Source organism: Castor canadensis, chromosome 10 (genome assembly GCF_047511655.1).
Source record: "Castor canadensis chromosome 10, mCasCan1.hap1v2, whole genome shotgun sequence".
NCBI classification, from domain to species: Eukaryota; Metazoa; Chordata; class Mammalia; order Rodentia; family Castoridae; genus Castor; species Castor canadensis.
In genome coordinates, this window is record NC_133395.1 from 81,986,787 (window position 1) to 82,001,776 (window position 14,990).

Below are 14,990 nucleotides of genomic sequence, written 5' to 3' on the forward strand. Positions count from 1 at the left end.
AAGATTCCGTACAAAATTATCTTCAGACTGTGTGTATATGGCACCTCTGAAACACTTAATGAATTCCATGATATCCAAATGAATCCCAAGATATCTCTCTACATATATGCTAATGTTCCCAAATGTGAATAAAATTTCAAAATGCAAAATCCTTCCATTCTAAGCATTTTTGGTAAGCTGTGTTACATAAAATAGCATAGTGATAGTGAGGAAAAAAAACCCTCTGGACAAATTTAATTTGACAGCTAATTTGAGCAAAGAGGAATTCGTGGGTCAGACAGCACTGAGAACCAGAAAAGGCTCAGAGAGCACCAATCTATCTGCATTTGCCTGGTTTTTTTAGACAGAACTTGGAAGTGAAATGCAGAAACAGCTTGACTAGTTACAGTCAGGCATTTGCCTTATTTGGATGTGGTCCCATCAGTTGGCTGCCTGTGATTGGCTGAAGCTTGGTACTTGGGCTTGGCTGAGACAGGGCTATTTGTTACACCTCAGTTAAGTTTCAGTTAGCTATGTAAGATATTTGAGATTAGTTATACAGAAACTCAAAGTGCCAAGGCAGCCTCAGTTGTTATTTGTCTTAGCTTCTCCCTTCAAAAGAAGGTGACTTAATTTTAAACTCCTTCTCCCAATTCAAGGAAGACAAATCTTCAAGAAAAGTGAGTTACTAGAGCCCCAGAAAGCAGAAAATATCCACTCTCTTGGCAGTGCTTCCCACCCGGTGATTCCTGAACGTCAGAGAAGCATGGAGACCTTATGTGCTTTGGCTTTATGTTCTGTCATAGCACTCATTAGTATCTGACTTCCTTACCATTAACCAAAGTCCTCTCCCACTAACTTGTGACTCCCTTTATAACTGAGTTTTATGGGTTGAATCCTATTTTTCCCAAAACTCATATCCCAACTCAAGTTTTTCAGAAGAGGATTGTATTTGGAGATAAAGTCTTTTCAAAATAATTAGGTTAAAATGAGGTCATTGGGATGGACCCTAATCCAGTATAACCAGTGTCCTTGTAAGAACAATTTGGACACACACACCCACACAAAAATATAATGATATAAAGATACAGGGGCAAAGAAACTGTTTGTGAGCCAGATAAAGGGGTCTGGAAGAGCTCCCTCCCTCTCAGCCTCTCAGAGGAACCAGCTCTGCCCATACCTTGGTCTTGGACTTTCAGCTTTCAGTACTATGAGATAATAAACTTCTGTCTTTCAAGCCATTCGGTCTGTAGCTCATTATCACAGTCTCAGCAAAGTCAGTCTCAAGGGATTGTTGTGTGTCTTTGCATTCCCATAACTTGAAAAAAGATCAATGAAGAAAAAGCAAAAAACTAGATAAGGAAACAAATAAAAACTCTTTCTTTCTAAAAACAGCATTTTGGCCTTTAAACGTTCCAAAGAATGGCCTTGATATCTGACCTCTTGCAACCACATGCTTAAGGTTTCTTTGAGTCTAAAATGGAAGAGGAAGATAAAAAGCCAAAAGCACTCATTCTCAACAGGAGCCACAGAGACTGACTTGCAGCCAAGTCTGTTTGTTCTGATCACTGTTGTCCATCACAGTGGGGAACCCCAGCCCACTACCAGTGGTGTGGGCCACCTCTCTGGTGGTGCTTTTAAAATGTGTTGATGTTTGAATGGGTATGACCCTTTTAGACAGCAAGAGTTTTTTCATAAGGAAGGACATAGCTGGTATTTGCTTAGGAGAGTGGCAAAAGGGTCACAGGACATAACCTGAAGCCAGAGGGTCATGTCCACAGCGTCTATCAGCTGTGTCAGACTACAACTATCGTATCACTAAGTTTCTCTTTTTACTCTGCCTGACATAATTGGAAAACCAAACTCATAATCACTATTTTCCCTGGGAGGGTTGAATGGAAACTTACCACCTCTAAATCTTTGATGATAAAACTAAGCAATGAAAGATTCCCCCAAGCAATTATTAAAAATTAAAATCAGACAACTGAGTGAATTCTACATTTAAACACTGTATCTCTCTTTATTTGGACTCTGTAATTTTCTTTCCTGACTCCCCATTTGCCACCAGTGACAAAACTAGAACAACTCCACTGGCACCTCTCCCCTCTTTTCCATTTCCACTGCCACCATCCTTACTCAGGACCTCACTATAGTTTAGTTATTGGGCTCATGCCCTCCAGACACTTGTCCTAATGCATTCTAAACATCACAGCAAGATGCATAATCTTTTCTAAAAGCAGACCATTGATCAAAAAAGGAAAAATCCTTTCAGTAGGCCGCCACTGCCCACCAAGTTGATAAAGGTACCTTCATTGGATATTTAAGACTTAAATGCATCAAGCCTTCTAGTCCTAACTTCTAATATATCACTATCCTTTTCCTATATTTCATTCTTAACTTCTGGTTTTGGAAGGTGCCTGTGCTTTTAGTTCAGTTCAGATCCATTCGTTGGGTTTCAGAGAACTATTGAAGATTTTAAGCAAGAGCATAAGGTGGTCATATCGATGTTTTAGGTGAGTCTGTATTACAGCTTGGCAGATGACTGAGCAGCTTGAAAGTTTGTCTGGGCAGGTGAAGATGAGGGCTTAATCCTGACAGTGCAAGGAGGAATGGAGAAAGAGATGAACTCAGACACCAAGAGAAAGAGGAATAAATTAATGATAAAAGAAACAGACATCCAGGATTCCCCATTCTATTTGAGCTATGTTTTAAGAATGCTTGCATGATAGGCCACTGAAATAAAGCATGACCTGGTAAGTCATATGGATTCTAGTTTATTTATTTATTTAATTTTTGCTTTTCAAGGGATTTTATTTTTATTTTATTATATTTTGGTTGTACTGGGGGTACATTGTGACATTCACAAAAGTTCTTACAATGTATCACAGTTGAATTCATCCCCTCCATCATTCTTCTTTATTCCCTCTCCCCACATTCCTGGAAGTTTCAGCATGTCTCAGTTTCCATTTTCATACATGAGTACATAATACTTCTGTCATATTCACCTCCTACACCCTTTCCGTATATCTTCCCCTCTGCCACTGGTGCCAACCCCAGACAGGACTTATTTTACCTTCTTGTTCCACATTTTTTTAAAAAGATGCTTTGTTTAAGCTAGCTATTCAGGGAGTTTCATTGTGACATTTTCTGTGTATACGCATTAGAACCTGGATTGGTTCTTGCCTTCTACTTTTCCCCTTTTTTACCTTAGTCCTCTTCTTATGGTGAGTTCGACAAATTTAAAAATTCTATATTCATTTTTGTATAGAAAGTATATCAACCATATTCACCTTAACTTCCTTCTTTTACCCTCTCTCTCCCATTAGTGACCTCCCCTTAGTGTGACCTGTTTTTTATAGTGTTGCTGTATTTGTATTGTGTCTCTTCCACAAATGATAGAGCACATGTGGCCTTTGTCTGTCTGAGCCTGGGTTACTTCATTTAACATGATACCCTCCAATTGCATCCATTTACCTTCAAACCACATGGTTTCATTCTTCCTTTTAGCTAAGTAAAAAGTCATTGTGTGTGTGTGTGTGTGTGTGTGTGTGTGTGTGTGTGTTAATGCATTCATCAGTTGTAGTTCATCTGGGTTGTTTCTGTAGCTTGACTATTGCGAACAGTGCTGCAATAAACATCAGTGTGCAAGTGTCTCTATTGTATCCTGACTTACATTCCTTCTGGTATATCTTGAGTTACTTTTGGTTTAAACGCCCCTCAAATTAACATAACTTCATTTTTTTCCCAATAAACTCCTTCCCCACAATTTTTACCATCTTTGAACCCCAGACCTATCTGATAATCTATTTCCTCAAAATATTTTTAGTACATTAGGTCACTGTACCCCAAATAATCAATACAGTGGATTCACAGTTGACCTATGTGCTTTCTAATTGTGAGGCATAGATAAAAACATATTTACTGTGAAGTCACATGAAGCAAGACTGTAAACATATAGTTCCATTTCTTTCAATCTTTTAATGGACACAGAAGGATCTGTAAAATCTTCAGGAACACTGAACATGGTATACAGCTGTGTTACATCACATGACTAGAAGAGTTGATCACATAGTAAGTGCTCAATACAAGTTTGTCAACCTTGTAAGATAGTTTTAAAGTTTTAAAGCTGGAAATACCAATAGTACCATTACAGAAAAACATACGATTGTTACCAGATAGGGAAAAGAATAATGCAATTTCTAGCTTATTTGGGGCATGTCTTTGTTTATATAAAATAGGATATATGTGAGTGATTTGCTGTAAAATTCTTTGAAGCCTTTATTTAGGAAAAAATGATACATGAACATTTCCTTGTTGGGAAATGGAATCATTGGGAAAATGTTAGGCTTTGATTTGCTCTCTGAGTGAATATGGTTGTGATTATCTCATAAGAATCAGAAAATAACACCAAAGGCCAGAAATTATACAGTGAAAATTCTACATATCTGATGAAATGTGTCTTACAAATTAAATTTCAGACCCTTTTCAGAGAACTTAATATACTCTCAAGGGTGAAGTGTATTTGTTTTTAGCAAAGTAGATTAGCTTACGTCTTGTGATGGGAAAAGTCTATGTAATATGTCGTGTCCTTTAGCGCTCATTCTGGAGCAGTTGGTTCGGGTTGTATCTTTTGGCTATAGTTCTGGATCTCAATTTTCTACTCTGTCTGAGTTTTAAATCATTTTCTGTCTGCTGTTCCCAGACCCCCTCCTCTCACTTATTTCTAAAGTCAGGTTGAATCAATCTTTAGATTTCTTACTCTATCATACTTCAAAATCTAGCATGGCTTCATGTACCTGACTGTTTAGTGTGTCCGGTTTTAGGAAGATAAATTATTGGGCTATAAGCAATCAGGATCAAATTTTATACAAAACAGTTCAATGGCAGGCCTGGGTCTTCCAGAGGTCAAAAAATGTAGAACAGGCTTTTGCTCAAGAGACAAGTTTTGAATGATAACTATTCCCAGTTGTTGAGTGATTTGGAGGACAAGTCAACTGGAACCACCCCCATTGTCTGTGTCACCATTTATGCCCCTTCTTTGTCTTCAAAAAACTTGGAGACAAGTACCAGTCCCAAGCCACCAGGCTGCCTCCATCAGCCCTATTATACTGAGCCCCCTTAAGCCAGGGCCAGGCCCACTTTCATTCTTTCTCATAGCAAATGAGCCAACAGATGTTTCCTAGAAGGTTGTGGTGGCTGGAAGATTGATTCTCTGGCTTACTGGGGTGCTAACATAGTATCTCAAAAATTATGTCATGTGGCTTATAGTCCTCATGCCTGTCTAAAAGAAACCTTACACTTGTTTGGAAGAGGCTATCTGTCTATATGGGATTACTTTGGCAATGGTCTTTATTCCTGTTTCCAAGTCAAGGAGGGCAACTTCAAATGCTAGAAGACAGGCTTCAACATGATTCAGTTCCTCAAGTGCAAGATCCCTGTCACAAAGCAATGCTATGTAGCTCATCACAGATGTGGACCATAATGAGCTCCATCAAGAAAACAATTATTGTCTGGCAATGAAAAGTATGATCATTTATCAAGACTTTTAAATTCTAATCCTGTTCTCCACCATCTGGTGAAGCTTCCATGTGGGGATAATAATGGCTAACGTTGACATAAAATTGCTCTAAACCAGGTACACCTAAAGCACTGTATATGTGCCATTTCATTTTATTTCGCACAACTACCCTATGATAGAGCTGTCTTTATGGTTCCCGTGTCTGATGTCCAAAGAGGTTAAGTAACTTGCTTTAAATCCAACACTCACTTACTGCTGGAGTCAAGATTTGAACTCATTGTTCTCAATTCAACAACTTTATTCTAGCCCATAAACTTTCTTTAGTCTAATTCCAACATGTATAAATCATCCACATAAAAGCTAAAAAGAACAAGTACAGGTTTAATGTCAACAAAACAACCCTCATTTCTACTTCATGCACTCATAGTTTTTAAACAGTGGAGAGAAATTAATAGTTTTGAGAGACCAATATGTGGGATAAACATCACAGAGTAAGAGTCTGAGGAGTACAAGAATGGAGTTAGCTTGTCCATCATAGGGATGATTGGCATTGAGATAACAGTTGATCAGGGCCTGCAATCAGACAAAATTGCTACAGAGGGAAAATTCAGGATGTATTCAGGAGGTACAATTACCACATGGTGTTTTCTCTTCATTTGACCTCTCACTAGTAGTGTGGCCTTGGTGAGACTACCTTGCTTCTTCATCTGCAAAATGAGGGCAAGAGTAATGACAGAATTGTTGTGAAAATAAATGAACTAACATATGTAAAGCCCTTGGAAGGGTGGCCTGCCCATCATGGTCACCCTATGATCGGATTAAGTAGATGAGAGTATAAAAGATAAAACACGCAAAATAGATTCAAATTTCTGACTTGAATGACTCTGAAAACAGTGGCATCATTCACTGATCATAAGAATAAAGAAAGAGAGGCAGAGAAAAAAAGAAAAACTCTTAACCTGATGGGCCAAACTCTCAAAAAAATGGGGGGAGAATCAAATCAGAAATACACAGGGAAGATGGGTCTTGACTTAATGAGGGGCACAGCAGAAATAAGTGGCTACATAATGCATTTATAAGTGCCTTTGCTTGGATGAGTGCTCCAGAGTGAGCTACCATGAAACATCAAGAATGCAAGAGTGTTAAATGAAAAAGCATTTTATCACAGCTGTCTTGGGCCAGGACCAAAAGAAGTGAGTGAGGCTAGTAGACTGAAATAGCAGGGATAGTTAAGGAATGCAGGAACTGGATTCCCAAAAGGACAATGACCAGGCAGAATGCACATTAGAATATTAGAGAGACAGAAAGATGGGACATAGTCATGGGGCAATTCTATTTTCTAGTACTAAGTCAAAGCAGAAAGAGTGGCTGGGCATGGTGGTACATGTCTGTAATTCTAGCACTTGGGAAGCTGAGGGAGGAGGACTGCAAGTTCCAGGCTAGCCTGTGATACATAGTGAGGTCAGTCTGGCTACATAGTGAAACCCTGACTCAACAACAACAACTACAAAAAAATGTAGGGATGTAAGGCAAAGGTGGTCAGAGAACCTCCAGGCTGAAGGGTTGGCCAACATGCAAAACATTAGAATTATCCAATTTGAAGGCACTAGGTGATCTAGCCTGGGCGATCGTGAGTGAGATACGAATATATTCAGTGGTTATGAGGATGGCTAAAACATGGGTACCTATGTTACTGTAAGAGAGATGAGTAAAGACTGGAGAACTGGATTATGAACCAGAAGGAAACAGGTTTCACATAAAGATGCAAGAACAAATCTTTGTAAGCGGCATAGAAAGGCTTGGCTCAAGGAGTACCTCTTCTGGTGTTAAAGGAGTCCAAGAAACCCTCAGTTCAGAGGGTGGTAGAAGAAGAAACATTTCAAGATAGAGCCAGGAGTTAAGAAATGTAGGGAGCTGGGTATAGAGACCCATACCTGAAATCCCAGCAACTTGAGAGGCAGAAGCAGAAGGATCACATTTGAAAGTCAGCCCAGACCAAAAAAAGGGTAATGAGACCCTAACTCAAAGAACAAACTGAACCTGGTGATACAGGCCTAATTTTTCAGCTACACAGGAGGTGCAAGTAGGGAAACCACAGTACAAGCCTGATCATAGGCAGAAGCATGAGACCCTAGTCTGAAAAGCAACTAAAGGCAAAAAAAAAAAAAAAAGAACTAGTGGCATGGCTCAAAGGGTAGAACACCTGCCTAGCAAGTGTGAGGGCCAGAGTTCAAACCCTAGATAGAAGTTTTTTATGAAAGAGGACTTTCAGAGGTCACAGATGAGAGATGAAAAATAAGAGAGGGTGGATAGAGGAAGGTGGGGAGGAGAAGAATGGAAACAAAGCAAAGGGAAACATGGTATAACACTGGGTTAAGGGAGCAGGGAGGTACCACAGAGAAAGGTCAGAGGGTGAGGAGCATGCCCAAGGCACGCTTTCTAGACAGCAAGGCCAGAGAAGCAGGAGCTGTGGCTACAGAGCTCACCAGCTCTTCTGAATGCCTACATTGCTTGAAGCTGGGTAGATGAAGTCTCACCTACAGTCAGGTAGAGTAGCTCACGAAACACAGAAGAAGAATGTAGACCCATTTATCAAGTCTGATCAAATACAAGATGGCTGGTGCTGTGGATCAATTAGGTTAATTTTGCAGTTCATCGCTAACATCTGGTACCCACATTTCAAAAGAGCATTAAGAAGTGTTGGAACACTGGAGTGGGATTAATGGTGGTCATGGGACTTGGAGAACCCTGAACAAATCAGCTGGAGATGTTGGGTACTGATAGTAAATGTTGGTGGAAAAGGAACAAGAAATGCATTACTTTGCTTTTTCAGATGTTTTGCATGGATACTGTTTATTTTTTCCTCTAATTTGCTACTTGGCATGGTCTCAGCATAAATAAGAAATTTAGTTCTTATTAATTACTGTTTTAATTGGAAAGAATAATTGGCTTTGCAAAATTTTAGAATGAAAGAAATTAAATATTCATCAGTTTTGATGATGTTTAAATGTTAAACTTCCAGTCTTGTCTTTTTACTTTTAGAAGCAAAAAAATAGCTAAACTGGTTCTTTCTTCCAGGAATGCTTTCTTCACAGCTCAAAACACTTACTGTACATGTGTAATTTTGAATTAGGCATAAAGTTACACCTCCATATCTCAAATTCTGCTCATGTTCAAATAGCCGTATTTGAATTGTTTATAATCATGTGTTATGCAACTCACTAGTGGAACAACTGACTTTTCTCTTATAAAGATGTTCTCAAAATGTAGTATGCATAAGATCACGAGATTTGAGAATAGGAAAGAAGCATGCCTAGAACCAGAATGGAACAGTGTTTTACAGGATCAAACCACAATACATTGGGGAAAATGAACACACAATAAAAAGACCAGGGAATTTAGAGCTGGCTGCCATGATCAGAAAAGGGATCTGGTAACATTTTTTTTTTTTTTTTTTGCTTTCACCACAAAATCCCCAAGAGAAGTATTTGATGCTTTGGATTTGTAGACATGATCTCAATTTTAAACTATTCTAGAACCCATTCTGCTGACCATAAACCTGTGGAGGAGAGCACTCTTCACATTTGCCTAGAAATAAGGGAATTTATCTTTAAATTATGGTGAGATTGAAAAGGGGAGATGTTTTTCCATTCTGTGACCCTATGTAGTATATTGTAAGCCAGAAAGGATGAATCAAAGTGAATCGTATTTTCCCTAATGTCTGGAGACTACTAAACTTTTCTTTAACCTTTGAGAGGAGAGAACAGATAGATTACCAGCTACACACAACACACGCAAACACTGGCCAATTACATCGATCATTTTTTCTTTTTTTTTTTTATTGTTTTATTATTCATATGTGCATACAAGGCTTGGGTCATTTCTCCCCCCTGCACCCACTCCCTCGCTTACCACCCACTCCGCCCCCTCCCTCTCCCCCCCCAATACCCAGCAGAAACTATTTTGCCCTTATCTCTAATTTTGTTGTAGAGAGAGTATAAGCAATAATAGGAAGGAACAAGGGTTTTTGCTGGTTGAGATAAGGATAGCTATACAGGGCATTGACTCACACTGATTTCCTGTGCGTGTGTGTTACCTTCTAGGTTAATTCTTTTTGATCTCACCTTTTCTCTAGTTCCTGGTCCCCTTTTCCTATTGACCTCAGTTGCTTTTAAGGTATCTGCTTTAGTTTCTCTGCGTTAAAGGCAACAAATGCTAACTAATTTTTTAGGTGTCTTACCTATCCTCACATCTCCCTTGTGTGCTCTCGCTTTTATCATGTGCTCAAAGTCCAATCCCCTTGTTGTGTTTGCCCTTGATCTAATGTCCCCATATGAGGGAGAACATACGATTTTTGGTCTTTTGGGCCAGGCTAACCTCACTCAGAATGATGTTCTCCAATTCCATCCATTTACCAGCGAATAACAACATTTCATTCTTCAAGGCCGCATGAAATTCCACTGTGTGTAGATACCACATTTTCTTAATCCATTCATCAGTGCTGGGGCATCTTGGCTGTTTCCATAACTTGGCTATTGTGAATAGTGCCGCAATAAACATAGGTGTGCAGGTGCCTCTGGCATAACCTGTGTCACAGCCTTTTGGGTATATCCCCAAGAGTGGTATTGCTGGATCAAATGGTAGATCAATGTCTAGCTTTTTAAGTAGCCTCCAAATTTTTTTCCAGAGTGGTTGTACTAGTTTACATTCCCACCAACAGTGTAAGAGGGTTCCTTTTTCCCCGCATCCTCGCCAACACCTGTTGGTGGTGGTGTTGCTGATGATGGCTATTCTAACAGGGGTGAGGTGGAATCTTAGTGTGGTTTTAATTTGCATTTCCTTTATTGCTAGAGATGGTGAGCATTTTTTCATGTGTTTTTTGGCCATTTGAATTTCTTCTTTTGAGAAAGTTCTGCTTAGTTCACTTGTCCGTTTCTTTATTGGTTCATTAGTTTTGGGAGAATTTAGGTTTTTTTTTTAAGTTCCCTATATATTCTGGTTATCAGTCCTTTGTCTGATGTGTAGCTGGCAAGTATTTTCTGCCACTCTGTGGGTGTTCTCTTCAGTTTAGAGACCACTTCTTTTGATGAACAGAAGCTTTTTAGTTTTATGAGGTCCCATTTATCTATGCTATCTCTTAGTTGCTGTGCTGCTGGGGTTTCATTGAGAAAGTTCTTGCCTGTACCTACTAACTCCAGAGTATTTCCTACTCTTTCCTGTATCAACTTTAGAGTTTGTGGTCTGATATTAAGATCCTTGATCCATTTTGAGTTAATATTGGTATAGGGTGATATACATGGATCTAGTTTCAGTTTTTTGCAGACTGTTAACCAGTTTTCCCAGCAGTTTTTGTTGAAGAGGCTGCTATTTCTCCATCGTATATTTTTAGTGCCTTTGTCAAAGACAAGTTAGTTATAGTTGTGTGGCTTCATATCTGGGTCCTCTATTCTGCTCCACTGGTCTTCATGTCTGTTTTTGTGCCAGTACCATGCTGTTTTTATTGTTATTGCTTTGTAATATAGTTTGAAGTCAGGTATTGTGATACCTCCAGCACTGTTCTTTTGACTGAGTATTGCCTTGGCTATTTGTGGCCTCTTGTGTTTCCATATAAATTTAACGGAAGATTTTTCAATCTCTTTAATGAATGTCATTGGAATTTTGATGGGAATTGCATTAAACATGTAGATTACTTTTGGGAGTATAGACATTTTTACTATGTTGATTCTACCAATCCATGAGCATGGGAGATCTCTCCACTTTCTATAGTCTTCCTCAATCTCTGTCTTCAGAAGTGTATAGTTTTCCTTGTAGAGGTCATTCACATCTTTTGTTAGGTTTTCACCTAGGTATTTGATTTTTTTTGAGGCTATTGTAAATGGAATTGTTTTCATACATTCTTTTTCAGTTTGCTCACTGTTAGTGTATAGAAATGCTAATGATTTTTCTATGTTGATTTTATATCCTGCTACCTTGCTGTAGCTATTGATGATGTCTAGGAGCTTCTGAGTTGAGTTTTTGGGTCTTAAAGGTATAGGATCATGTTGTCTGCAAATAGGGATATTTTGACAGTTTCTTTACCTATTTGTATTCCTCTTATTCCTTCTTCTTGCCTAATTGCTCTGGCTAGGAATTCCAGTACTATGTTGAATAGGAGTGGAGATAGTGGGCATCCTTGTCTGGTTCCTGATTTTAGAGGGAATGGTTTCAGTTTTTCTCAGTTAAGTATAATGCTGGCTGTAGGTTTGTCATCTATAGCTTTTATAATGTTGAGGTACTTTCCTTCTATTCCTTGTTTTCTTAGAGCTTTTATCATGAAATGATGTTGGATCTTATCAAAGGCTTTTTCTGCATCTATTGAGATGATCAAGTGGTTTTTGTCTTTGCTTCTGTTAATGTGGTTTATTACGTTTATTGATTTTCGTATGTTGAACCACCCCTGCATCCCTGGGATGAAGCCTACCTGGTCGTGGTGAATAATCTTTTTGATGTGTTGTTGAATTCGGTTTGTCATTATTTTGTTGAGGATTTTTGCGTCAATGTTCATTAAGGAGATCAGCCTATAGTTCTCCTTTTGGAGGTGTCTTTGCCTGGTTTTGGGATAAGTGTAATATTGGCTTCATAAAATGTGTTTGGAAGTTTTCCTTCCCTTTCTATTTCGTGGAACAGTTTAAGGAGGGTTGGTATGAGTTCTTCTTTAAAGGTCTGATAGAATTCAGCAGAAAATCCATCAGGTCCTGGACTTTTCTTTTTGGGGAGACTCTTGATTGCTGCTTCAATTTCATTTTGTGTTATAGATCTATTCAGGTGACTAATTTCCTCTTGGCTCAGTTTTGGATGATCATATGTATCTAGAAATCTGTCCATTTCTTTTAGATTTTCAAATTTATTTGAATATAGGTTCTCGAAGTAGTCTCTGATGATTTCCTGGACTTCCCTGGTGTTTGTTGTTATCTCCCCTTTAGCATTCCTGATTTACAAATTTGGGTTTTTTCTCTCCTCTTTTTATTCAGGTTTGCCAGGGGTCTATCAATCTTGTTTATTTTTTCAAAGAACCAACTTTTTGTTTCATTAATACTTTGTATGGTTTTTTTGGTTTCTATTTCATTGATTTCAGCTTTTATTTTTATTATTTCTCTCCTATTTGTTTTGGGATTTGCTTGTTCTAGTTTTTCTAGGAGTTTGAGATGTATCATTAGGTCATTGATTTGGGATCTTTCAGTCTTTTTAATATATGCACTCATGGCTATAAACTTTCCTCTCAGGACTGCCTTAGCTGTGTGCCATAAGTTCCGGTAGGTTGTGTTTTCATTTTCATTCACTTCCAGGAACTTTTTAATTTCCTCTTTTATTTCATAGATGATCCATTGTTCATTAAGTAATGAGTTATTTAGTTTCCGGCTGTTTGCATGTTTTTTGTCTTTACTTTTGTTGTTGAGTTCTACTTTTACTGCATTGTGATCAGATAGTATGCACAGTATAATTTCTATTTTCTTATATTTGCTGAGACTTGCTTTGTGCCCTAGGACATGATCTATTTTGGAGAAGGTTCCATGGGCTGCTGAGAAGAATGTATATTGTGTAGAAGTTGGATGAAATGTTCTGTAGGCATCAAGTAGGTCCATTTGATCTATTGTATATTTTAGATCTAGGATTTCTTTATTGATTTTTTGTTTGGGTGACCTATCTATTAATGATAATGGGGTGTTAAAGTCTCCCACAACCACTGTGTTGACGTTAATATATGCTTTTCGGTCTTTCATGGTATGTTTGACGAAATTCATGCGTTGATATTGGGTGCATACAGGTTGATGATTATTATTTCCTTTTGGTCTATTTCCCCTTTTGTTAGTATGGAATGTCCTTCTTTATCTCGTTTGATCAATGTAGGTTTGAAGTCTATTTTGTCAGAGATAAGTATTGCTACTCCTGCCTGTTTTCAGGGGCCATTGGCTTGGTAAATCTTCTTCCAGCCTTTCATTTCTGTTGGTGAGATGGGTCTCCTATAAGCAACAAATTGTTGGATCTTCCCTTTTAATCCATTTCATCAAGTGGTGCCTTTTTTTTTTTCATTAATGTGTAATGGGATTATTTTTTATGTATTTTGCAAATTTTCTATTAAATATATGTACAGCAGTTAAGATTTTGTTCAAGAGCAATTCTCAAGGCCAGGTCCCTGTCATTACTAAGGGACTGGATAAATTCTTCATACATAAAATAGTCCAAATTATACAGGAAGTTGTATTTAGTAACATAAAGTTCCTGGTTGTCTTTATTATATTCACAGAGGTTATTTTAAAGAAAATCTTCAACTGGTGAATGGAATGGTATATTAAATTGTATTTCCAAAAATCTGCTTTACACTTTTTAAGGGCTGGAGGTGTGGTTCAACTGGTAGAGCTCAGAAGGTGCCAAGACCTGGGTTCAAACCCCAGTACCACCAAAAAATAAAGGAAAAATACACATTCAAGGAGGAGGTAGTGGTGGTGCACGCCTGTAGGCTACGTTCCAAGGCCGTCACCAAAAAAAAAAAAAAATTACTTTCATGTTAACAGTTTTGATAAATACCTTTACCACACTTAAATGTCCAGTCTCAAATCTCGGAAGAAAATGCTGTTTGGGGGAAAATCTTATTTCCATTTAAAGGCCAGCATTATTTTTGACAGAAGGTAAGCACGCTTGCTGTTACACCACAAAACCTGCATCAGTGTGTCACACCCCAAATCACAGTGTGCAGTTTCATGGCAACGTTCATTCAAAATGCGGCTTCTGCCACCTGTGACCCAGTAACTTTGGTATTTCCGACCAGCTTCAAGAAGAGAGAGACAGGAGAGGTGAGCGACAATACTTTTAAGGACCAGGGCGTGTGGCGCCCCGAGCGGGCGCGTTGTCCTCACGACCACTTCTGGGTGACGTTGAGGTGGCCGAGCTGGTCGGCCGCGTATCTGTGCGGGGGGAACTTGGACGTGGTGGCCGCCTTGATGGCCTCGAAGGCCCGGGCCCTGCGCGCCGCGGCGTGGCCGCACTCCTGCTCGGCCGTCATGCAGGGCATGCTCAGCCAGTAGTGGTTCTCCGCCTCCACCTGCAGGCGACGCACCATGTTCTGCTTCGCCAGCAGAGACACGGTCCGCGGCCGCCGGTGCTTCCCGATCCACTGCCGGCCGGGAATCCGATTGCGGCGTAGTAGGGCGGTGAGGAACATGGCGCCAGCAGTGGTCTTCAGAGCTCTGCGTGCCTCAAGTCGCTCCCCGATGCAAAGGCCAAGCGGTGCCTTTTGATGGGTGAATTAAGTCCATTAACATTAAGCGTTAGTACTGATAGGTATGTGGTGATTCCTGTCATTTAGTTGTCTTAATTGTTTGAAGGTTTGATTGTGTGTACCTAAGTTGAGGTTACTCCCTACTGTCTTGCTTTTTCTTTTCCTGTGGTTTGGTGCTGCCTGTCTTTTCATGGTTAAGTTGGGTTTCACTTTCTGTGTGCAGAATCCCTTGATGAA

At 39.2% G+C, this 14,990-nt stretch overlaps 1 protein-coding gene across 1 annotated transcript; it reads right to left on the reverse strand.

Annotated features, from left to right (window-relative positions):
- Positions 1 to 14,327: 14,327 nt before the first annotated feature.
- LOC109694526 (large ribosomal subunit protein mL63-like) lies at positions 14,328 to 14,749 on the reverse strand. Its single transcript, XM_074042834.1, has one exon. The coding sequence runs from the start codon at positions 14,694 to 14,696 to the stop codon at positions 14,388 to 14,390; it is 309 nt and encodes a 102-aa protein (XP_073898935.1). The 5' UTR covers positions 14,697 to 14,749; the 3' UTR covers positions 14,328 to 14,387.
- Positions 14,750 to 14,990: the final 241 nt, after the last annotated feature.

Coding starts and splice junctions, on each gene's coding strand:
- LOC109694526 (XM_074042834.1), bottom strand. CDS start 14,696: ATGTTCCTCACCGCCCTACTACGCCGCAATCGGATTCCCGGCCGGCAG.